Source organism: Solenopsis invicta, chromosome 12 (genome assembly GCF_016802725.1).
Source record: "Solenopsis invicta isolate M01_SB chromosome 12, UNIL_Sinv_3.0, whole genome shotgun sequence".
NCBI classification, from domain to species: domain Eukaryota; kingdom Metazoa; phylum Arthropoda; class Insecta; order Hymenoptera; family Formicidae; genus Solenopsis; species Solenopsis invicta.
This window is the reverse complement of record NC_052675.1, coordinates 16,477,098-16,502,550: the sequence shown is the minus strand read 5'-3', so window position 1 is coordinate 16,502,550 and position 25,453 is coordinate 16,477,098. Positions and strand designations below refer to the sequence as shown.

Genomic DNA, 25,453 nt, shown 5'->3' with positions numbered 1-25,453 from the left:
TACCAATTCTATTTTTACTTTTTTACTCAATGCTGTAAATTTATTTATTTTTACTTTTTTATTCTACGAGTATATTATATTTTTTACATCTTTGTGTATTGATGAGCAATGCCAAATTGACTTGTCTTTTTCAATATTTTCTTTATCACATACATACATACACACTCTCGAATCTTTAACTGGTTTGTCCGCTTCGAGTAACTGCGTCAGAAACGGGAATTCCTTTATTGATTAATCAAATGCTAATCAAAGATAAACAGTATTTACTTGACTTTTAGTCTTGCCAAATATTAATTTACATTTATCTTTTTTTCTTGTCTTTTTCTTAATTTAACGAGATTTTATGAGATAAGGGCAAGCTACGTGTTTTAAAAAAAATATTGAATCATTATATTGAATCTTTAAACTTTATAATCGGCAATAATCAGCGATTAATAATCAATAAAAACATTTTAACATTAGGAATTATAATTTTTCATTGATGTAATTAATGAATACAAATTTTAAAAATATATCTTTGATATAACTATTATAATTTTACGATTGTTAACTTTTTCGACTAATACTGAAATATCTATACTTAAAATATATATATTGCCTTCTTAATTATGCTTTATACTTGCAAAATTATTCTTTATTTCTAAACGCATTCTAAAATTGTACTTATCACAATTTTAGCAAACTTAAAAGATCTATGAAGATGTTAAAAATTTAATTCATTATAATTAACGATTACTACTTATTCCTATTCCTGTAATTAATGATTGCAATTTGTTTTAACAAATCTAACTGAACTTTCTGCAAAAGTTGCAATATCAGTATCAATAAAATCCTGATCACAGTCCTGTAGATCATTCTCCACTCTGATCGTATACTCTTTCTTTCTCTTCGTCTCTTTATACTTTTTTTCCCCTATTATCTTCTCTGTTTTCTGTGAAATTAGAGGGAAGGGAGATGGCAAAGAGAGACGCACGCAGATTCCATCGCAGTTAATCGCCGCCGCAGCTTATCTCGTCAAATGTCTTGACTTCGGATACTTAATATCCTTATGTGTTCTTATGTATTCTTCTTCAGTGATGGATTTTCGTTTTGGCCTGATTGCGATCTTCCTGATCATTGATGTGGCCTCTGTTCAGTTTACCGGTAGGCAAAATTCAGAATTGTCGTTAATAATTGTTTCAAGTGTTACTTGTTATTGCCAAGGCCAATTTTGATGGAATAGTGAGAAGTGAATTATTCTATGTTATCATTATTGTGATTATTGCTTCTTTGGGATTATTGAAGTTGTTATTAAATCCAAAGAAATCCATGTATATTTAAGAATGTATAGAAATAATTGATAGTGAAATATCTGTATTATTATAAAGGAATTATTTTAATTATTAAAAAAATTTTTTAATTCCTTTATTTTGTTACTTGTATTTCCTTGAAATTTTTCAATTTTGAAAATTTTTATATTAGCAAACTTAAAATTTTAAGAATTTATTTTGTGAAATTTTGTATATAAAAGAGCAAAAATAGATATTTACATACATAAAACAATATAAAGATGATAATATGATAATTATATGTATTTATGATATTTCTCTTTTCATATAACTTTGGTTTGTATATTTTTTAGGTAATGGCTATGTTTTAAAGAATTTAAACGAAATTCAATTTAGTCATGGTTTCTCGCACACTTCTTATTTTCAATCACTTGTAAATAACACAATGTCAGTGCTTCAAGACAATTTTTCTCGGTTTTCAAACGTTGGCAACTCAGTTGTACGAAATATTATTCCATTACAAATTTCTAATACAACTTTTCATAATAAAGGTAATCTCTTTCCTATTAATAATAACAATCCTTTTTGTACTCTATTGAAAATAATGCAAAAGTAGATACAGAATCTCCAAGATTTATTACCAAACGTATGCAAAAACCTTACATATTATCACTCTGCAACAGTACGTTAACATCTAATATATCAGTACTTAATATATATATCTAATATACGAAGATTTGTTGTACAATTCCTTTTATACTAATTCATCTATCAACAATTAATACATCTGTGCTTTATATACCAACATTTAATACACCAGCACAAGTTGATAATAATTTCAAAACATCCCTTACAGATTCTTATAAAATTCTTACTCCAATTACACATGCACCAGTCAGATCAAAGAATTTTTTACCTATCAATAATGTAAACCATCAGACCAGTTCGACATCAATATTTAGGAGTAAGTAAAATATGATTGTATTGTTTAAAAACTTGTAGGATTAAAAAATATATAGATATAAAAGTCTAAAAATTTACTCAAATTTACGTTTATAATGTAAAAGATCAGGCGCTTAAACATCTGGTGAATGATTTTTTTTTATAATACTCTGATAAAATAAAAATTAAGAATAATTATGTATTTTTGTAAACATGTATATGAATTATATTTCTAAATATTTTATGCATAATACAGTTAAAATATTTTTTTAATTATTAAACAATTTTTATCTAAATGTAATTTTGCAAATATACCATTAAAATGGTATCATCATATCATCATAAATTTACCTAAATGCTATTTTGAATTAATTGATAAAATAATTATCAATATTTTATAAAAGATCAATATTTCTACACCTATTTTTGTAAATATATCTACATAACTGTAAATTATAAGTTTTATGCAAGGTTTTTGTCATATAATTTAATAAATGTTGTCCTAACGGGGAATATGTAACAGATTGTTAAATATTCAACTTATAGAACATAATAATATCTTCAAAATAAATTTCAGATGACCCTATTGGAAATATTGCGATCTCGCCAACCTTTACAACCAATTCATCGCGGGGCACAGACACAGACCCTTCAAGTTTACCAAATCCTATTACTCAGGGACATATAAAACAATCATACTATTATTCATCAACATCAATTTCTTATATACCAGTATTTAATGCACCATCATCAGTTAATGATAATTCTACAGCATCTCGTACATCTATTCCTCCTAAAATTGACTCTCCAAACACAAGCTTATCGCCATTGCATACTCTGCCATCCATCAATGATATTTCAATGACAGCAATTTCAGAACGTAGTAAGTAAAATTTGATTGTTTATTTTAAAACATGTAGAATTAAAAAATTACTGTATAAAAAAAATCTAAAAGTTTGTAATGTAACAAGTCAGGTATTTAAACATCTGGTGGCTAATCCATTTCTTTTACTATCTTCAACAAATCTTTATATTTTCGATATAAACCACGATAATATTTATAAATTAAATTTCAGAGTGCGAGGAATATGAGAAAGAAATAGTACGCACGATAGCGTCTGTGACTGGTTCATCGTCGAACGTAAATAACAGCTGCTTTAGTACGAATCATTTAGTGGTTGGTGACAATCAGGCCCAAGTCAACGAGTTTCCTCACATGGTCGCTCTGGGTACCCTCAATTCCAACGGCTCCATTCTGATGTGCGGCGGCACGCTGATTTCTCATACCTGGGTACTTTCCGCTGCACATTGCTCTCATGGACCAAAGTATGCTTTTGTAATTTTTTTCATCTTTTTTTATTTCAGAATGCCAATGAAAGAATTATTCCTCCTGTTTAACGTGCTATATTTTATCGAGTGCAGCGACCGGATAAAATCTCAAAATTTAAAGATAATACTCAAAACTAATTCCTAGAGAGAAACTTCTTATACTTTCATAAATTTGTATACATTTAAACAGTATTTTACAAATTTAACATATTTAGAATTACATAAAGCACCCAAAATTTTAATTTATAAAACTATTTTAATGAAGGTATCAAGCTCAAATAGTTGTTTTGTATAAATAAAAGTTACTGCAGCTTGTACACATATAATGGTTTTACAAAATATAATCTATGGTAACCATGTGATTTTCATAAAACATAGCTCAAAATTGTATAATAGTTATCTGGTTTTAAAGCAAGCATCAAATTACAAAGCTTAACTATTACGTTATTAAATATTATAAAAAAATATGCTTCATGATGTACCTTTTTATATTATTACAAACTTTTGCTAATTTTTATTAATATTCCCTTTATACCTTATTAAATTTTTCTACTAATTTTTCAAATATGTTAAAAATAGCAAATTAAAACATCTTGAAATTATTTGTGGAATAACAAAGTTAATCCTTTACATTGTATCTTCTTGCAGCGGTAGTCCAACTCATGCAAGGATAGGCACCCATAGATTGTCAGACCAGGCAGGCGTTATGGTTCTCATCAAAAATATTGTAAGACATCCGGATTATGTTGCACCTGCGCATTATGCGAACATAGCTCTGGTACAGCTCATGAACGCCGTCACGTTTAGCATATCCATACGACCAGCGTGTCTTTATCAGCAGTATGATACTGTGCCTACTCAAACTTGGTTTAGCGGCTGGAACATCACTCAATACAGTACGTAATTTCAATAATCCTTCAAGCAAAAATTTGAAAGCTGTAGAATTTATAGAAAAAATTATAGAGCTAAATAAATTAAAAATTTTAAATATCTAAAGATTTTTTACACTGAGAAAAAAATTCTTAAATTTTAATAAATATTTATTTGAATAGTATTAATAATATACTTTTGGTATAAATATTTACTTTATAAGAAAAAATGATATTTTAATTAGTAGTTTTTATACTGAATAAATATATGTTTACATTAGTAAATATTTTACTAGTACTATGCAAATATTTATTAAAATTTAGTAATTTTTCCCTCAGTGCATTTATTAAGAATCTGTACTATCGGAGTTTCTAACAGACGCAAAGTTGTTTATTACAGAATTGAATATTTGTATATAAAATAATATCTAAATGAAATTATGTGCTTTTAGAGGGAGAGGATTTCAGTCGAGTGCAAAAGGCTCAACTGGAAACGATAGACAATTTATTCTGCACAGTACGGCATAACATTTCCACAAAAATTCCATACGGTGTCACACCGAGTATGCTCTGTGCCGGCGATCCTCGCGGTAACTGGACCAAGGATGGTTGCCAGAAAGATTTCGGTGGTCCTCTGCAAATAATCCATCCTGACAGAGAATGTCTCTTTCAAGTGGTCGGTATCTTCAGCTTCAGTAAAGGCTGTGGACTGGTCAGCAATCCTGGTGTTTATACCAGAGTGTCCCATTATCTTCCGTGGATCGAAGAGATTGTTTGGCCGCAAGAACAATAATTGTAATTTATTCGACTTTTATAGAAAGGAACAAGAAAACGTCCTTTATAAAATTGTATTTAGCAAAATTAAGTCTTACACCATTAGTTATTAGTTAGTTATCAAATAATTAAACAATCAAATTAATTGAGTAAATACCGTAAATGAAGAAATTTATGGTATTTGCAAAATTTTTTTTATTCACAATTTTATAATATGATGTTTATTTATCTCATATAAGAATAACTTTTTAGTTTTAGAAAAGTCTACGTGTTTCAATTATTACCCATTAAGAGAATTAATTAGATTATAGACAATTACCTAAAATATGATTATACAGTCTGCTATTCTAACTAGAATACTGAAACAAGAGAGTAGAGAAATCGTGAGAAAATCTGATTTATAAAATGTGGGATTGACATTGACCTTATGACTTTTTAAAATCAAGAGATTTTAAAATCTTATCGTAAATAATATTCACGTAAGTTTATCATCGTAAGGACCTGGATTGATGAGAATAAGATATGCCACTAGTTTCTGCAACAAAGGTTTCTGCAATGAAGATTTAAGTACGTTATGAGAATGTAAATTTTTGACAATAATATTACGAAATAATATATTTAATGAAGCATCAATAAATATTTATAAGCAAAACAAAATTTGTAGTACTTACTTGTTAATTTTCAATTTTTTTTTGACAAAATATTAGCCTTCTTAAAATTAAAAAAAAAAACAAACATCTCAAAAAAGAGATTAGCACAAACAATATTAAATTATTAAAATTTAATTAATTTTGAAAAATTTAATGTTTGAACTTAATTGAACTTCTCTGGAAATTCTGTGGATAGTGATATTTTAGTTCAGTGATATTTTATAAATATATTTATTGTTTTATTTAATTAATTTTTTATTAATAATTTATATTACTTGCTGCATTTATTTAAAGATCGCTACAGTATTTAACGTTTTAAAATATCTATTTTTATAAAATTTTCAATATGTTTTTGTTCTTAAGAATAATCTTTAGTTTTTTTATCCGAGAGTGTAAAAATAGAAGTTTTGATAAATTTTTTTTTTAATTTGATAGTTTTTTGATTCCGTGTTATCTGCTTTTTTAAATAATGAGACCGAAGTGCTGCTAGACTATGGCGTTGTGCAGAACTCATGTATTTTTATCTTATGTAACTTAAATCATATTGTAAAAAAAACTATTTCTGTTGATGAGACAAAATATGATTAAGTAATTTTTTTTACTAGGAAGAAGCTACGCACGATCATTATTATTCTGGTATGCATAGCGCAGTAAAAACTCGTTTTTGCAAAGCGGATAAACTAATCAACTTTGAAACATAATCTTGATTGAAATTTATTTAAAGCTTGATACCAACTGCGCAATAATGTTGTTAATATTTTTTTTTAACTAAATTGTGTATTTTTACCAGTTTAATTAAATTGAATGAAAAAGTGGTCTGTTAAAACAAATTTAATTATAAGAGATGTAATATATCTCTACACAATCACAATTTATGATGCGTAATGTATAACGCATCATAAATTAATAAATTATTAATAATTTATTTTTGTTGTTATTGCACTATATTGTTTGTGTACTTATTATATCTAGCTTATCATTGTTTGAATTGTACATATTTTATTTTGTATAAAACTTAAAAATTTTTTTGCTTATTTAATTTTTATTACTTTTAAACATATTGATTTTAAAATTTAAACAAATAATTTTGCAATTATATTTATATTGACTGTATATTTATATCTTTGATAATTAAATTCATCTCTAATTACGTGTTCTATGTACAATTACATTCTCTTAAACAGATTACAGAAAATCAGTAAAGTATTATAATGGTCATATGAGGTGGAAATAATCCCAACGACTTTGAATGATTGTCGCATTCAAACTAGTTATTATTTTAAGTAAAAAAAAAATACTGACTATTCTTCAAATAATGTAAAATATAAATGAATTTTATATTATATTAAATTTTAATTTGAACATCGTAAAAGTCACTGAATCAAAAGAAATAATGCAGAGAAAGCTTAACCAAAACTTTCATTAAAGTTACACAGATTTCACTTGACCATTAATGTCCGTATAATGATATATTTTTCTGTTTAACAAAATCATTTAATAATAAATCTTCCGTTCACTGTTTTGTGTGTATATTCTATATAGTAATTTACTATTACATTAAATAATTTAATTTATTAAATGTTGTTTAATTTTTACTTTATTTATCATTAAATAATTTGTACTTTATCATCTCTTTTATGTCTACTTTTATTTCTTCACGCTATGTTTATACATTCATTTTTCATACTACAAGTATTATTTCTTATATTTCTGTGTATTGGTATTGCCTGATTTGCTTGCTTTTTTCCTGCTTTACGATATCTTCTTATATGAATGTCAATTTTTACGGAATATACTGACTGTTTATCCGCTTCGACCAATTGCGTCAGACTCGGAGATTCCTAATTGACCAATCAAACGTTGATCGAAGCTGAGCAGTGCTCATTTCATATTTATCCTTGATGTGAAATGTCAGTCCGCGTCAGTATCCTTCCTTCCTTTTCTTTTTCTTAGTTCTAAGAATGTTATGAGGCAAGGACAATCTTCATGTTTTCAAAGCAAATTCAGTAATTGAACCGGCAAAATTTATAATCAGCTATTAATAATCTATAAAAATATTATGTCATATAAGAAAGTACAATTAAATCTTTCATTGCATCTAAGTTAATTTTTTAAAATTATATTATTGGCGTAATGATTATAAATTTCCATAATTGTGTCAATTTTGTAAATAATGAAATCATTAACTTCAGCTGAACTTTTTAATGTAAAAACCGTAACGATATCTTTGATAGAGGGTCATGATCCTCTACTACCGTTACGACCGCTCCCCACTCTGATTTTCCACGTATCTCTCTTCTCCTCTTTGTGTCTTTATTATTATTATTATTTTTTTTTTCTTATCGTCTTCTCCCATTCTCTGTAAAATTAGGAGGGAGAGACGAGAGAGAGAGAGACGCACGCAGATTCTATAGCCGTTAATCGTCGCAGTAATTTATGTCTGTCGTCAAATGTCTTGACATTGAATACTCGATATTCTTGTGTGCATTTCACGTGTTCCTCTTCAGTGATGGATTTGCGTCTCGACCTGGTGAAATTCTGCGTTGTGATCTTTCTGATTCTCGATGTGGCCTCTGTTCAATCCACAGGTAGAAAAAAATCAGAATTGTCGTTAATAATTGTTTCAAGTGTTATTCATCGTCAACTGGATTATTTTGCATTGCTAGATAATGTTCTTATTGCATTATTGTTGTAGCAGTTGTTTTTTGCGGTTGTCGATATTATTATTAAATCGATGTATGTAAATTTTGAATACGTTCAAGAATATTCATTGTATGGTGATGTGTACAGTATTTCTTATAAAAGGAGATTTTTATATTTTCTGATTTCGTTATTTACATTCTCTTAAAATATTCCGATTTCAAACCCAAAGTCTCTAAAAGTTTGTTGTAAATTAATATATAAAATAAAGTAAAGATAATACATATGCTTAAAAGATAGTATACAAGGTAGTATATAAATATATACATATATATATTGACAGAGATATCTATGACTTTCTATAACGTTTGACTTGTATATTTTTCAGAGAATGATTCAAAAAACAAAATAAAATACTCAAACGAATATGGTCTTAGTGCGGTTATCGAGAACAATCCTTTTCTCCATCCATCAAAAGGTAATGAAAATAAAAACCCATCCTTTTTATCGGATGACTATATATTCTTTTCTAATAATCCCTGATGATTTTGGAACCTAATGAAACTAAATCAAGAGTTGAGACATTTTCTTTACCAAAACCCGACACGCAAGGATCTTTCACATTACCACCGTATTATTACTATCACGCAATAGCAACTGATACACTAGTACCAATATTTAATACATCAGCATCAATTGATAATGATTTTACAGCTCATAGGTCTACTCCTACTCCAATTTCAATTCAGAACCAGTATCATCCCACATTCGATTCAGAGCAAACAGAACGCAGTAAGTAAAATATAATTCTATATTTCAAGAATTTGTAGAATTTAAAAAATTTACGGATACAAAAATGTAAAAAATGCAGAATTTACTAAAGTATATGTTTATAATGTAACAGGCTATGCGCTTAGACACACTTTAATCTGGTGAATTAACAATAATTTTATAGGTCGTACGTCTACTTCTACTCCAGTTTCAATCCAGAACCGATATTTCATATTTGATTCAGAGCAATCAGTATCAGAACGCAGTAAGTAAAATATAATTATATATTTCAAGAACTTGTAGAATTAAAAAAATTTACAGACACCAAAATGTAAAAATGGTAGAATTTACTAAAGTACATGTTTATAATGTAACAGGCCATGCACTTAAACATACTTTAGTCTGATGATTTATTTTGACGCTTTATTTTTCTGTACATATTCAAAAGACTTATGTATGCAACATAAACTATAATAATCGATGAAATAAATTTTAGAATGCCAGGAATACATAGAAGAACTTGCTGGCGTAACCTGGGTATCGTCTCTGATTGGTTCCCAGCCAAGCGCGACCAAGGTGGTTAAAAATTGCGAGGGTACTGTGAATCAATTGGTGACTGGTGGCGAGGAGGCCCGTCCTGGCGAGTTTCCTCACATGGTCGCTCTGGGTAAACAAATTCCCCAGTTCGAGCTGGCTTGCGGCGGCACATTGATTTCTCAAACCTGGGTACTTACCGCTGCGCATTGCACTCATGGAGAAAAGTACACTTCTGTCATTTTTTTTTCGCTTTAAACTAAAGAACTTGAGAATTTAGACGAAAAAGACATTTCTATTGCTTTTCACTCATCAGATCGATAGATCAGATAAAATTTCAAAATTTCAAAATATTCTTTAAAACTATTTCCGTAATGCTTCTTCAACGTGACACGACATTCCAGTTGACACAGTCATGTGTTCGCTGTAATAGTTTCAATATCACTTTATATAATGTGAAAATTGCTACGTGTACTTATATTATAATTTTGCCTTTTTTTAAAAGTAATGATGAAGGTACATTTATATTATCTTAAAATTAACTACTTTTTTATATATTGTCTATACAGCTTTTAATGTTTAAGTTTTATATATTAAAGCATCACATACTTGTGTAAACAATATGTAGCAGTTACTTGTGTAAACAGTATTAGCACGTTGATATTATATAAAAGAAAGCGATAGGTACAAGTAATTATGATATAAAAATCACGAAATATTTGTTATGTAAAATATTCCCAAATTATATAGCAGTTACAAATTGTCTTGATTGGGATATTTTACAGCTTGAGAGAAGTTAATTTTAGAAGTCCATTTTGACTTTTTAGTTCAAATATATTAGAAACTGAACTAGATGTCTATAAAATTGATCTTGCAGTTATTTATGAGAAATAACTAACAAAACTAATTCTTTACCATGTATCTTATTGTAGCGCTCCAACTCACGCAAGGATAGGCTTTCACAAGTTAACGGATACAGCAGGCATCACGGTTGCTATCAAACGCAGTATAAGACATCCAGATTATGAGCCACCTGCGCTGTATGCGGACATAGCTTTGATACTGCTCATGAACCCCGTCACTTTTAGCAAATTTATTCGACCCGCGTGTCTTTACCAGCAATATTCTATTCTACCTAGACAGGCTTGGGTTAGTGGTTGGGGCGTCACTGAATATAGTAAGTAGATTACTATCTAGTAATTTCTCACACAAAAACTTGAAATTTGTGAAATTGTGGGATTCTAAAAAAGATATAAAGCTCGTAAAGTTAAATAATTTTAAAAATTTAGATGTGCAACAGAATTACATTTATTAGGAATTTCTACTAAAAAATTCTATTAGAGGGAAAATCCTTTATTATTAATTATAGATTTGTATAAAATCTATTTAAATTATGTGCTTTCAGGCGGAGAGGTGAGTGATAGCCTGCAAAAAGGTCAAGTGAATTTGGTAGACAATTTACGTTGTACACAAAAACACGAGACTTCCCTAGCAGTTCCGTATGGAATTACACCAACTATGGTCTGTGCTGGTGGTATTAAAAATGACACATGCCAAGGAGATTCTGGAGGTCCTCTGCAAATCCTACATCCTAATAGCAAATGCGTCTTCCAAATAATCGGCGTCACCAGCTTCGGTGAAGGCTGCGCGATGGGGATCCCCGGTGTTTATATTAGAGTTTCTCATTTTATTGAATGGATTGAAAAAAATGTCTGGCCAGAAGAACAGTAATCGTTACTTGTTCCACTTTTACAAAAGGTAATGATAAAAATCCGTTATTAAATTATACTAAATCAAGTTACACAATTAATCATCAGTTAGTTATCAAGTAACTAGACAGACAATTTAATTGAGGATTAAGACATTTATGGCATTTGTAAATTTTTCTCTTCATAATTTTGTAATTTAATGTTTATATTGCTATATAAAAATAATTTTACAATTTCAGAAAAGTTGGCTTACTCCAATTATTGCCTATTGAAGTTATTATAGATTGCAAGTGGCTATGCCATTTCAATTGAATGTGGTAATGCAGTTGAATAGTTCGTGATTTTAACTAGAATATTGAAACATAAGAATAGAAAATTCGTACGAAAGCATGTAATACACAATGTGGAACTAACGCTAACCTTTTGAACTTTAGAAATTAAGAGATTGTATTGTCGCAAACAATTTGTCATGTATTAGCGTGAACAATAAGTTCATCGCCGTAAAAGCTGAGGATTAATGACAATAAAATATGCCACCGGTTTTTGCAACAACGAATATTAAGGGTTACATCAGATAAATTTTTTGATAAATTTGACAATAAAAATAATAATCAAATAATGTATTTGATACAGAGTTAATAAATATTTATAAACGAAAGAAAATTTGGTAGTTATAATCTATTATTAATTTCTTTTAAACAAAGTATCTCTTAATTAAATTAAAATTAGAAACATAAGCATTGAAAGGACAAAATTCTTAGCACTATCATGTTATTCAGCCTTAAGGAAGGAGTATTTATTTAAAAGATGTCTAAGATTTGGGTAAGTCAGAGATGGACTTACAAAGACTGTTCCAAAGTTACAAAAACTGTTCCAAAGTTACAGGAATTTTGATAGAAACTTTTTTGCGATTCTTCTTTGACTCCGCGTCTACATGCTCGTCTTACAATTAGTTAGGTAATGCGATCTGTGTATCGCTACACCAAGGCATCTAGCGTCGTAAATAAAATTATATATTTTTGTCTTATATAACTGTTAAATTATACGTAAAAAAAAGCTATTACAAAGGTTATTATATCAAAATGCAAATAAAAAGTTTTAGTTTTCATTAAATTTATTAATACTGCGAAATTTATATTTCTTTTTACTTTTGCATTTTGTGTTTAAAAACTTCAAAGATAATAGTTGCAAATTCAAAATTGTTTTTCAAATGTATGTGGCAGTATAATTTGGTTTATATACATTTAAATATACACACAAGATGATTTTAAGCCGTAACAACAAACTATAAATATCAACTGGAGATAAAAAATTAAACACACACATAATGAAAATTATCAGAAATTAAATTAAAATTATTAATTATAAGATAATAAAAAAAATAATAATTGTTAAATTCATTATCGTTACTAAAAAGATGTAACCACGTTGTAGATCCAATTATTAAACAAAAAAAAGTAAGTCCACGTTATCAGTCCGTCTCTACAAAAAAATAACTGTGACGTTACAAGTAACATGTTGTTTTCCAGTTCTGATTATTCCACCGTGCACAACGTTATAGAAACTGGATTTTGCTGACTGGATAGACTAATCAACTTTGGAAGATAAGATAATGTCAATTGAAATTAATTTAAAGCTTGATATTAACAGTGAAATAAATACAATGTAATAATGTAGTCATTTTTATCAGTTCACTTACAAGAGAAGACTTAGATAAGTATCTCGCCTATTTTAGGGAGTTTTAAATATCCTAATATCTTTCGATATTAGAATATAGAATTTAATGTAATGTTGTAAAAGTAATGTGGTAATATATCAGGTGCTAATAGATTGAAATTCATTTTCTTTTTTGCAGTTCAAGATTGATTGATAATACACACTTTTTTTTAACATCTTTTTCGTTTTTAATTTATTTCATTATTTTACAAAACAGACATTTTTAAAATTAATTTACTTATTTAAAATTTAATTATTTAAAAAGTAAAAAAAAATTATTTAAAAAGATCAAATCACATTAAATTATTATTTAAATATGTATTATTAAATAAAAAACCGTAAACTCGAGAGTTAGTAATATTTTAGCTAGATCAATATAGTGAATCCTCGGTTATTTACTGTGACATTATAACGCATACAGTCATTCCAAACTTCAAAATCTTATAACTCCTTTAATCCACCTGAAAATCAAATTTTACGATATCATTTTCAAAATCTTAATATCAAACTTTTAAATATTACGTCTTTCACCATTACATCCTCGTAATGAACAGATTAGATGAAAAAAAATTAGATCTGACCACATTAAGTTATATCTTTAATGATCAAATTATATCTGATCAGATTTGCTCAGGTGTAAACTTTTATGTCTGTATACATCTGATCATATGTGTCCATATATAATTTGGGATCTTTAGTCTTATTGAATTTAGTCTAATATATATCTACTCAGATTTGATCATGTAAGTTGTTACATTTTATCAAGACAGTCTAAATTGTTTTAAAAGTATATTCTGTAAAATATTATAACAGGTTGCTAAAATATATGAAATATATAGTAAATTTAAAAACAGATTGTGTTCGATAGTATTTTTAAAAGATTTTAGGCATTTTAATAATATTTCAAAAAAGTTAGACAATTTTTCAGTATTCTTATAACTACTTACTTTCCTACAATGTTTCAAGTGCAAAAATCGAGCAGGAATATGTTGCTATTTTAAAGCTGTCTTTGAGAGTTTGCAAATATAATTCACAATTTTTATGAAATGTTTTGCTTTTCAGTTAAAGTATTTTTGAAAGATATCTCTGAAAAATTGTGGAGTTGTAACCTAAAGACAAATTCATCGATATTTTTAATGAAGTCATGACCCTTGTTAGGGGGGTTTCCACTTTGATCTCACACATTTACTGTTTTCCTGTTTGTTTATACTCTTTTATTTATCGTCTTCTTCGATTCATCTCTATCAAATTAAGAAGGAGAAATGCGAGAGAGATTTCACACAGGTTCCACTGACATTAATTGATGCAGCAGCTTAAATTCGTCGTCAACTGCCTTGACATTCAATACTTAATATTCTTGTGTGTTTCTCACGCGTTCCTATTTACGATGGATTTGCGTTTCGACTTGATTGTGATCTTTCTAATCTTCGATGTGACCTCTGTTCCAGTCACAGGTAAAAAGAATATTTTAATGACCGTTGATAATAGCTTCAAGTGTTACTTATATTCAAGACAACTGGATTATTTTGTGTTATATATTTTGTGTTACATAGCTTGAGAAATCTCATTTTTTATGTAACTCCATGAGACAAAATTTATTGAAGTTAGATCTGGCAAATATAGTGATCAATATATAGGTTTGTGTTGTCAGATCCAACGCCCTAGAAACATTGCTTGGAGGAACTACAAGAATAAATAAGGTTCTAAAGATTAAATGTCACAAAATTATAAATGACGCTATGTGCCAACATAAAATAGTCGTGTATGTACATAAATTTATTACAAAAAAGAATTAATAATGATAAACTTTTTAACTCTATTTTTGGTATCTTCAGTATTAAAAAGATATAAATTTAACACTGAATAAGTTTAGACAAATTATACAAAAACTATTGAATTAAATAAGCCAAATTTTAATTTAATAATTAATAATTAATAAATAATTTAAAAATTACATAATTATTTCTCTCAAAAACGTAAAATATTCATAATGCAAAACAACGATCTTGAAAAGATATTATAGAACACACAACATACACAACACAGGCATATTTATATTTTTGAACCAATTAATAATAATGAGAGGAAGTATCAAGTTCTTAGATAATAGATAATTCAGAGGAGGGGTCAAGGAGTTCAATGTCATTTCGTAAATTTAGATCTTATTTTTATTTGCGTACATCATTTCAAAGATTAATTAATCTTTCCTTAACATCTTTTTCTTCTCTATGATTTTTATGTTGTCCCAATTAAAGTCATGTAATGACAATTCGATGATTCAATAATTATCGAATATTGATCCAATGTTAATTTTCTATTTATGTGGTTTCTATGTTTATTAATTATTGTTATTAGTAATCTTTCAGTTCGACCGACATATAACGTATCGCAACCTTTATAATTGATCTAAATTTATTTAATGTTAAATTTATATCCTCGTTTTTGATACTGATGTCCAAAAAGTTCAATATTGTCAATTATTAACGGCATTTATAATTTTATTGCTTGTGTAATGAAAAAGAATTGTTTATATTTAAGTAAATCTATTTATTTATTTGACGTTATTTTCTTGATTAAAAAAAATATTTCCTAAATTTAAAAATAAATTATTTTATATTAGCTAATATTTATTTAAATGGAAATAATGTCAAAAACTAAATATATTTACTTGAACATAAACATTTTTTTTTGGTGTACACTATCACGGACACGATTTGTATTGTGACCAAGAGCATTTTTATGCTAGAACCTATAGATTGACCAACCCGTTCGCTAGATCTAACTTCGTTAAATCTATTATCTAGGATTGCATATAAAAAATAAGATTTTTTTAAGTAAAACTCACAACATTAGATAATACACAAAAAAAAGAATAATAATTACATGCATCCCTCAACCAAATACTACATATATCAGAGATAAGGTTCAAAAAGATAACTAGAATGTGAATCAATGCTCGCGAGCGCGTAATCGAGTATGGATGATAAAATTTTGTTTTTTAACATTTTTACATCCGTAATCTTAAATGACTTTTAGTATTTATCATCATTGTAGTCATCTTGGGCTACCATCTATTATCGTATTTTCGTAGATTTTCAAAATTGGCATTTTAAAAAAACAAAGATGATCATATCTTTTAGGCGTTTCTACTTAGAAAAAAACGATGTGATCAAAATATAATACGTCTCTTTCAAAACTGTTGCAGTTTTTCTAAAACTTTACATTGTATCAATAATTTCGGAGAACATTAATTAGTAAATATCATAGAAGCTGAGAGATCAAATTGAAACGAGCATATCTTGGATTTCATTTAATATCAATTTGTTTAAACAATTTGACAAAATTTTTCGGCTTAGTCCTCTTCAGCCGTCTATTCTATAAATAATGATAAACTCAACTTTATAACTAAAAAGTTCTTAATTAAAACGGGACTGAGATAAAATGTTGAGACGATCGGTCGCATTCTTCACTTGCACTGTAAATTTAAATCACCATGTGTTCAAATTATAAAATTCTGAGTTAATTAAATTTTGGTTAGTGATTTTTCGTTTAATTACGAGAATCTCTCATGTGGATTGATTAAATTGTGACACAATACGTCTCATTTTATTTATTTTTATTTATTTATAATTTTTGGTTTGCATATTTTTCAGATAATGGCCCGAAGAAGAACTCAAATAAAATTCAACTTAATTTAGGAATTTCAAACAATTATTTACTCCAACAGTTAAACGGCAATGAAAATAGAAACGCATTCCAGTTTCTAATGCTATCTAGCCTACACGCTTCTAATTCTATCTACAATCCCTTTTTAAATTCTAATAGTCTTAAGTTCTTTCAAGAGTCAGATAGCAATGAAAATAAAAACTCTTTTCATTTACTTGATTCTAATTCTACCTATAATTCTTTTTTAAATTCTAACAATTCTTTATTGAACTCTGTTAAAAACTATTCAAGAGTTGACGTCTCTAGTTCGTCAATATCACCTATAGATGCATTTGCACCAATAGATACGCTTAATAGGTACATCAACATTAGTTAATTATGATCTTACAACATCTCGCACGCTTATTCAGTCTAAAATTTATCTTCCAAGGTCAGTTGAGAACTCGTCTTTCACAATGTCCAATCCAGTAAAAACAATATCAGAACGTAGTAAGTAAAATTTACTCAAGTACGTATTTATAACGTAAGACCATGCATTTAGATACACTTTAGTCCGATAAATTCATTTTGCAGATTTATTTGTTCATTTTCTTTTGTATATTCACACTCACAACAGATCTCTTTATTTAAATATGCGAGATAAACCATAATAATCTATTAAATAAATTTTAGAATGCCAGGAATATGTAAAAGAAATTACTGGCTTCACCAGGACATCATTGCCGACTGGTCCATCATCGGTCGAGTTAATTAAAGAATTCCTCGACATGGTTCTCGTGATAGGTGGCACGGAGGCTCGGAGAGGCGAGTTCCCTCACATGGTCGCTCTGGGTAGATTCAATTCCGACAAGTTCATTCTGATGTGCGGCGGCACATTAATTTCGCATATTTGGGTACTTACCGCTGCGCATTGCACTTATGGGACAAAGTACATTTCTGTCATTTTTTTTGCTTTAAATTACTTAAAAATTTCGACAAAAAAAATCATTCCTATTATTTTTTATTTTACCAACATTATATCCAATACAACAATAGAAAAAAATCTCGAAATTTTATAATATTCCTCTAAAGGATTCGTTAGTGTTTCTTTGGCGTGACACATTATATTCTGTATTGTGAGAAAAGTTATGGATTAATTTTAAAAGATTAATTTTAATTTTAAAAGTCCATTGAATTTTTAAGTTTAAATTGCACATCTAAAACAGAATCTATAGAATTAATATTGCATTTATTTATAGAATAATAAAGTTATTCCTTTACATTGTATTTTGTTGCAGCGGTGGTCCAACTCACGCAAAGATAGGCTTCCACAGTTTAACGGACGAAGCAGGCATCACGGTTGCCGTCAAACACGGTATAAGACATCCGGATTATAATCCATCCACATTCTATGCCGACATAGCTCTAATACAACTTATGAATGCCATCACGTTTAACACATCCATTCGACCTGCGTGTCTTCATCAGAAATATAATATCGAATCTAGAAAAGCTTGGGTTACTGGCTGGGGCGTAACTGAATTCAGTAAGTAATTCAGTAAACACACAAAAGCTTGAAAGCTACAGAATCATAGCACTCAAAAAAAGAATCGTAGTGATAAGTAGTTTTAAAAATTTAGATATTAAAAATTTTATGGAAAAAAAAATTTTTTATTAAGAACTTCTACCAGGGAATTTTTCTAATAGATGATAAGCATTTTATTATTATTTAAAGATTTGTAATCAATAAAAGTACCAATTTTAATTAAATTATGTGCTTTCAGGCGGAGAGGTGAGCAATCAACTGCAAGTAGCTCATTTGGATCTGATAGATAATTTATTATGTACACAACAGCACAACATTTCCCAAGCAATTCCGTCCGGTATTGCACCGACTATGATCTGTGCTGGCGATAGTAACGGCAAGCGAGACTCTTGCCAAGGAGATTCCGGAGGTCCTTTGCAAATAGTCCATCCTGACTTCAAACGTTTTTTCCAAGTGATCGGTATCACTAGTTTTGGTCAGGGTTGCGCGGTAATTAATGTTCCTGGAGTTTATACCAGAGTATCCCATTATCTTTCATGGATCGAAAAGAATGTCTGGCCAGAGGAACAATGATTGTAACTTATTTGACTCTTACAAAAGGTAGAAAAATTATCCTTTATGAAATTATAAGACTTAACGAAATAAAGTATTAAACAATTGGTCATCAATTAGGTATCACATAACTAATCAATTAAATACAAGATTTAACAAATTCATAAAAATGTTTGTTTATGTAAGAATAATTTTGCAATTTCAGAAAAGTCGCCCTTTTCTAATTATTGCCTACCGAGAAATCTATTGCAAATTGTAATTATAATTGTATATATAGGCCACTTTAATTGTAACAACGGTAATGCAGTTAAACAATTTTTGATTCTCACTAAAATATTAAAACATAAAAATAGAAAATTTAAACAAAGGTATAAAATATGCAATGTAAGACTAACGTTGATCTTTTGATCTTTAGAAATTAAGATATTTTACGATTTGCGTAATAGCGAGAATAATAAACTAGTCGCCGTAAAAACTAAGGATCGATGGGAATAAGATAAGCCACTAGTTTCTACAACAACGAATATTTACGTACGTTATAAGAATACAAAAATTGAATAAAGTTTTTGATGAATTTAGCGATGAAAATAATGAGCAAATAATATATTTAGTACAGTGCTAATAAATATTTATCAATAAAACACAATTTGTAATACCTATTATTAATTTCCAAGTAATAATTGATCCATTAATTAGATTCATTGGTATCTGAATGTTATGTATTGTATGTTTTATGATATCAAATTCTATATCTTGCTTTCATAAATTTCTCTTTGTTAATTAAATATATTTCGAAACATAGCAAAAAATTAATTTTTTAATTGTATTTGTTAACAATTTTTTAATCTATTTTCCATCAAAATTATGAAAGGTAACATTTTTCACTAAATTTTGTATTTTTTCCAATTTAATAAATGTATGAAGAAAAGGAAATAATTTGTTAAAAGAAATTTAGTTATAAAAGTTCTAATACATCTTTGCTCATTCATATGTATAATGTATAATGCAACATAAATTAATAATCTTTTCTGTTGTTATTACATGATTCTTTGTTGCGTTGTATTATATTTTAATACTAATTTATTAATGTCTCAAGTCATACATATTTCATTTTGTATGAAACTTAAAAGAAGTATGAATTTTTCCATTTATTCATTGTTAATTTTAAATATACATCGACTTTAAAGCTTGCACAAATATTTTAGGCAATAAATAAAAAAATATATAAAAAGGCAAAAAAGAGAACAAAGCATACGTAAGTTCGGAGATTGAGAATTTAAGAATGGGAATTGCCTGTCATGACTTCATAAAAGATATTGTAGTTTTTGCAATATCTACACAGCACCAAAATTTTTTATCGACATCTCTCAGAAATACATTAATTGAAAAGTGAAACATATTTCATAAAAATTGCGAAATATATCTGCAAAATTTCTAAGATAGTTCTGAAATAGCAAAATGTTCGCGATTTTTATTCTTGAAATCTTGTAGAAAAGTTACTGTGAGGCTACTAAAAAATTTACAAACTTTTTAAAAAATATTACCAAACAAAGTTATTAAAAATCTGGACTAATTCAATAAAATATAACGACATATGGTCAAATCTAAAGAGCAAATATAAAAAGTCATAAGTGTCTGAATAAATCTGATCAAATTTAATTGTTTGATCTGTTGAGATAAAATCGAAATCTTTATAGGCGTCTTGATAGAATTTGTTTTTGATTAGATAAAATATAGATAAAATCGATTTTAAAAGCAAATATTTAAAAACTCATTATTACGTAAAACAATTTTAGAAAAATATGAAATTGAAGGGTCAATTTGCCTAATATAAGTCACGCACGAGTAAATAAAAAAATGATCTTATTTATCTTCCTCTATTTTAATTTAATTTTATAATTTTTTCTATAAGAAAACAAAACATTTTACTATTCTTCAACATCATATGCAGTCATATATGTAATGTGTAATATGTCATAAATTAATAATTTTTCCGTCTATTTTTGATGTTTATCTCGTATTATCATATATTGTATTAAATCAATTTGTCTAGTTTATTAATATTCGAGTCGTACATATTTCATTTTGCATGAAACTTAATAAAAATAAAAGTTTCTCTGTCTATTTATTGTTACTTTTTAACATGATGATTCTAAATTTTGCATAAATAATTTGGCAATTGTATTATAATGATTGCATGTGTTTTTCCTAAGCAATTAAGCTCCCATCTATAATTACACGTTCTGCAACTGCAACTTGTTAGGTATACTCCGCATCTTAATCGTTGAGCTCTTTTTCCTTTTCGATTGCCAATGAGCTGAAATAAGATACGTTACGTGCACTATAGTTGTTCAGCGGTGGCAGTGAATATCTGCACGTAGTCTTCGTCTCCTTCTACTTTTATTAGACCTATCGTCTTTTCCCTTTTTCTGTAAAATTAGGAGGGGAGAGATGGGAGAGGGAAGGGCATGCAGATTCCACCGCCGTTAATCGACGCAGTAACTTAACTCCGCCAAGTGCCCATCGAACATTCGATATTCCTGTGTATCTCTCACGCGTCTTTTTTTATGATGGATTTTCGTTTCGGCTTGATTGTAATCTTCTTGATCTTTGATGTCGCCTTTGTTCAGTCCACAGGTAAAAAAATTTAGAATTGTCATTAATAATTGTTTTAAGTGTTACTCATAATCAAAACAAGTGAATTATTTTGCGTTGTTTGTTAATAGATAGTATCATTGCATTATTATTGTTATTTGTGGTGTTAGCGACGCTATTATTAAATTCAAAGTAATCTATACAGGTACAAGAATGCATATAAAGAGAATGAACATTCAAACAGCGATATCTGGATAAAATTATAAAGAAGAATTTTAAATCCTTGGTTTTTGACATTTGAGTTCTCTTATCTGTTCAAATGTACATTCACATACTTAGATTCTAAGAATTTATGTTGCAAATTAATACATAAACAAGCAAAGATATTATATATAAATATAAAGACAATATACAAGTGTACAATTATATATACAAAAATATGTTTATAGAAATTCCTATTTCTTTCAATAATTTTTGGATGGTATACATTTTAGATAGCGGCTCTTCGAAACAGGATTCAAACAAAGTTCGACATAATTTGGATATTTTGAATAATCCTTTCTTACAGCCGTCAAAGGACAACGAAAATGGAAATCCAGTCTTGTTAAATGACTTTGCATCACAGGCTTCTGATATAGTCTTTCCCGATAATAACTACAACTACAAGTATCACTATCCCATTCCTAATAGTAACAACAATCCATTCCTGCAAACTAATATTGCATCAGAGGTTCCCGATATAATTTTTCCTGATTATATATATTACTATAATACACCAACACCTAGTACACCATTACCTAATATACCAATATTTACTAAACCAGTACCATTGGATAATGATTTTACAACATCTCCTACGCCTACTCCTCCTACAACTGATCCTTTAATCTCAAAAGTACCATATTCTCAAGATCTGCTACCCATGAGAGCAATGGTATCAGAACAAAGTAAGTAAAATGTGTAATTCAATTTCTAGAACTTGTAAAATTAAAAAATGTTCTAGATATAAAAATAGAATAGCAGTACATTCAATAAAACAGTATAATAGAAGAAATGTAAAAATGTAATAGTCTAAGAATTTATTCAACATGTTTATAACGTATAATAAGCCAAACGTTTAGACATTTAGTGCATAATTAATTTTTCTTTATATATTTACAACAAACTATTAGTAATATTTATTGTTGTACTCTAAAATATTTCAGAATGCGAGGAATATGTGAACGAAATTGTGAGTAATGCTCCGGTAACACCTTCGACTGGTTCATTTTTGGACGACCTTGGTGCATGTGCGACTACATACAGTTTAATTACCTACGGAATCACGGTGGTCGGTGGCGTCTCGGCTCGGAAAGGCGAGTTTCCTCACATGGTCGCACTGGGTAGACTTGATTCTGATAAGTTCAATCTAATGTGCGGTGCCACACTGATTTCGCATACCTGGGTACTTTCCGCTGCGCATTGCACTTATGGGCCAAAGTACGCTTCTATCATTTCTTTAAGCTACTTAAAAATTCTAAAGACAGAATTTACTTTTCATCTGCCAATGATCTTATTGAATGCAAAGAGAGATGGGACAAAAATTTCGAAATTAAAAAATATTCCCAAGACTAATTCGTAGTGTTTTTTTGATACGACATAGTCGCTATTTTAAGAGAAAGTTACAGAATGTTAGAAGTCCAGTTTTGTAGTAAACATATTAGAAAAATTACGAATGTAATAAAATCTGCAAGTTTAATCTTGCAGTTATTTATAACTAACAAGGTTAATTCTTTTCAATGAATCTTTTTATAGTGGTGGTCCAACACACACAAGGATAGGTATTCACAACTTAACAGAAGATACAGGTGTCACAATTGCGATAAAAAATATGATAAGACATCCGGATTATAATCCATCCACATTCTATGCCGACATAGCTCTGATACAACTTATGAATGCCGTCACGTTTAACGAATCCATACGACCTGCGTGTCTTTTTCAGCAATATAATACCGTACCTAAACGAGCTTCCGTTAGTGGCTGGGGCAATACTGAATTCAGTAAGTAATTCGGCAATTTCTCGCACAAAAACTTGTGAGCTACAGAATTATAGAATTGGAAGAAAGATTTATAGAATTAAATAAATTTAAAAATTTAGATATCTAAGGCTATTTATTAAGAACTTCTGCCAAGAGATTCCTCTAATTGATGCAAAACCTTTCCTTATGGGTATACAAAATTTGTGAATAAGATAAGGGTCGATATTTAAAATTAATCTATGTGCTTTTAGGTGGAGAGATAAGTAATACATTGCAAAAGGCTACAGTGGATATAGTAGACAATTTGTTATGTACGACAAAGTACAACAGTTTTACAAAAGTTACGGATGGCATGACATTGAATATAATTTGTGCTGGCGATTCTCGTGACTGGGCCAAGGACACTTGTCAAGGAGATTCCGGTGGTCCTCTGCAAGTAATACATCCTAATAATTCTTGCATCTATCAAGTGATAGGTATCACCAGTTTTGGTCAAGGCTGCGCAACGTTGGACGTCCCTGCAATTTATACTAGAGTGTCTAATTATCTTCAGTGGATCGAAAAAAATGTTTGGCCTGAAGGATCGTAATTAATTCGACTTTTACGAAAGACGTAAAAAAAACATTTACAATATCGTACTTTACAAATATTATACAATTAATCACTAGTTAATTGTCAAATAACTAATCAATCAAATTTATTTGAAATTTAAGTAATTTATAGTATTTGCAAACTTTTCTGTATACATATACAGAGAAAAAAATTTCATTGACATAAGTATTCTTACTTATTTGATTGAAAATTGTTTCACTGAAATGCTTATACAAAACATTATTGTAGAGTCTCCGTCATTTATTTTGAAGTCTTCGCGCTTTACGTTTCCGACGTAGTGTGTATACGCATATCCGGATACGAACATCGATAGTTCGTTGCAATCAAACTAATAAAAATGTCCAATTAAAATAATTCAAGGTTAAAAAATAATTAAATGTCTAATTAACAATAATTGTGATAAACGTAAGAATTGCGCGTTTGCTCCCTGTGTTAAAAATCTAGATTCGAATCCATCCAGAATATATCACCCAAATTTTTAATTGATTACTTTTCGGAAAACAATGTCAAATCAATTTAAAGTATTTTATAATTTAAAAAATTAAATTAATATTAATTATTTGTAAAGCCAGATATTAATGTCCTTTTTACTTCAATTGCTTGTAACCGGACACTAAACAGGAGACTCCAAAACCGGATTGTCCAGTTGAAAACTGGACAGTTGACATTACATGCACGACGAGTTTTCGACGATGGACGGAACTTATAAGACAGAAATCCGTCAAACCGAAGGATTCTTGTAACGCGAGCAATAAAAAAATACGTAAATATGGTTATATGTATAAATATGTAAATATACTAACGTAATAAAATTGCTTAGTTATTTGCATAATGAAGTCTTTCCTATTTACCAAAATCATTTAATAATAAAATTCATACATTACTTGATATTCTACTCACTTCATATCAATTTTGTTTGCTGAGGAACTCAGACTCTTGCATAATGCATGATACATAACCCGAAAAAACATTTTCAGATCTGATCATAACCTAATGCATGATCATACCTAAATCATGTATATAATTAGACCTTATTATGAAAATATATGTTAAAAATATATTGTATCATATATGATATGATATACCATGATAGCCAAGCGAGCTTTAGCACATCATTAAATTAATGCATATCACGGTACATAGGATGTCCAAAAAATTTTGAAAACAAAAAATTGTGAAGATTGATCAAACTGAAAACAAATATACATATCTTTTTCTCAATTTAATGTAATTAATCTTCACAGTTTTTCGTTTCCAAAATTTCCCGAACGTATACATGT

The 25,453-nt window shown here is 28.6% G+C and overlaps 2 protein-coding genes across 2 annotated transcripts; both read left to right on the top strand.

The window, feature by feature from the left end:
- The first annotated feature begins 966 nt into the window (after positions 1-966).
- LOC105196042 lies at positions 967-12,042 on the top strand. Its single transcript, XM_039455424.1, has 15 exons — positions 967-1,143; positions 1,622-1,819; positions 2,125-2,232; positions 2,788-3,093; positions 3,287-3,536; positions 4,188-4,435; positions 4,861-5,198; positions 8,204-8,420; positions 8,861-8,950; positions 9,187-9,264; positions 9,428-9,508; positions 9,740-10,004; positions 10,710-10,954; positions 11,183-11,535; positions 11,726-12,042. Exons 1-14 carry the CDS (start codon positions 1,059-1,061, stop codon positions 11,506-11,508), a joined length of 2,835 nt encoding a protein of 944 aa, XP_039311358.1. The 5' UTR covers positions 967-1,058; the 3' UTR covers positions 11,509-11,535; positions 11,726-12,042.
- Positions 12,043-14,179: 2,137 nt separating this feature from the next.
- LOC105196043 lies at positions 14,180-25,005 on the top strand. The gene is made up of 10 exons (XM_039455423.1): positions 14,180-14,656; positions 16,856-17,225; positions 17,299-17,357; positions 17,541-17,796; positions 18,146-18,393; positions 18,632-18,964; positions 22,035-22,487; positions 22,746-23,019; positions 23,335-23,582; positions 23,813-25,005. The coding sequence occupies exons 1-10, from the start codon at positions 14,506-14,508 to the stop codon at positions 24,148-24,150; spliced, it is 2,730 nt and encodes a 909-aa protein (XP_039311357.1). The 5' UTR covers positions 14,180-14,505; the 3' UTR covers positions 24,151-25,005.
- The last annotated feature ends 448 nt before the right edge of the window (positions 25,006-25,453 follow it).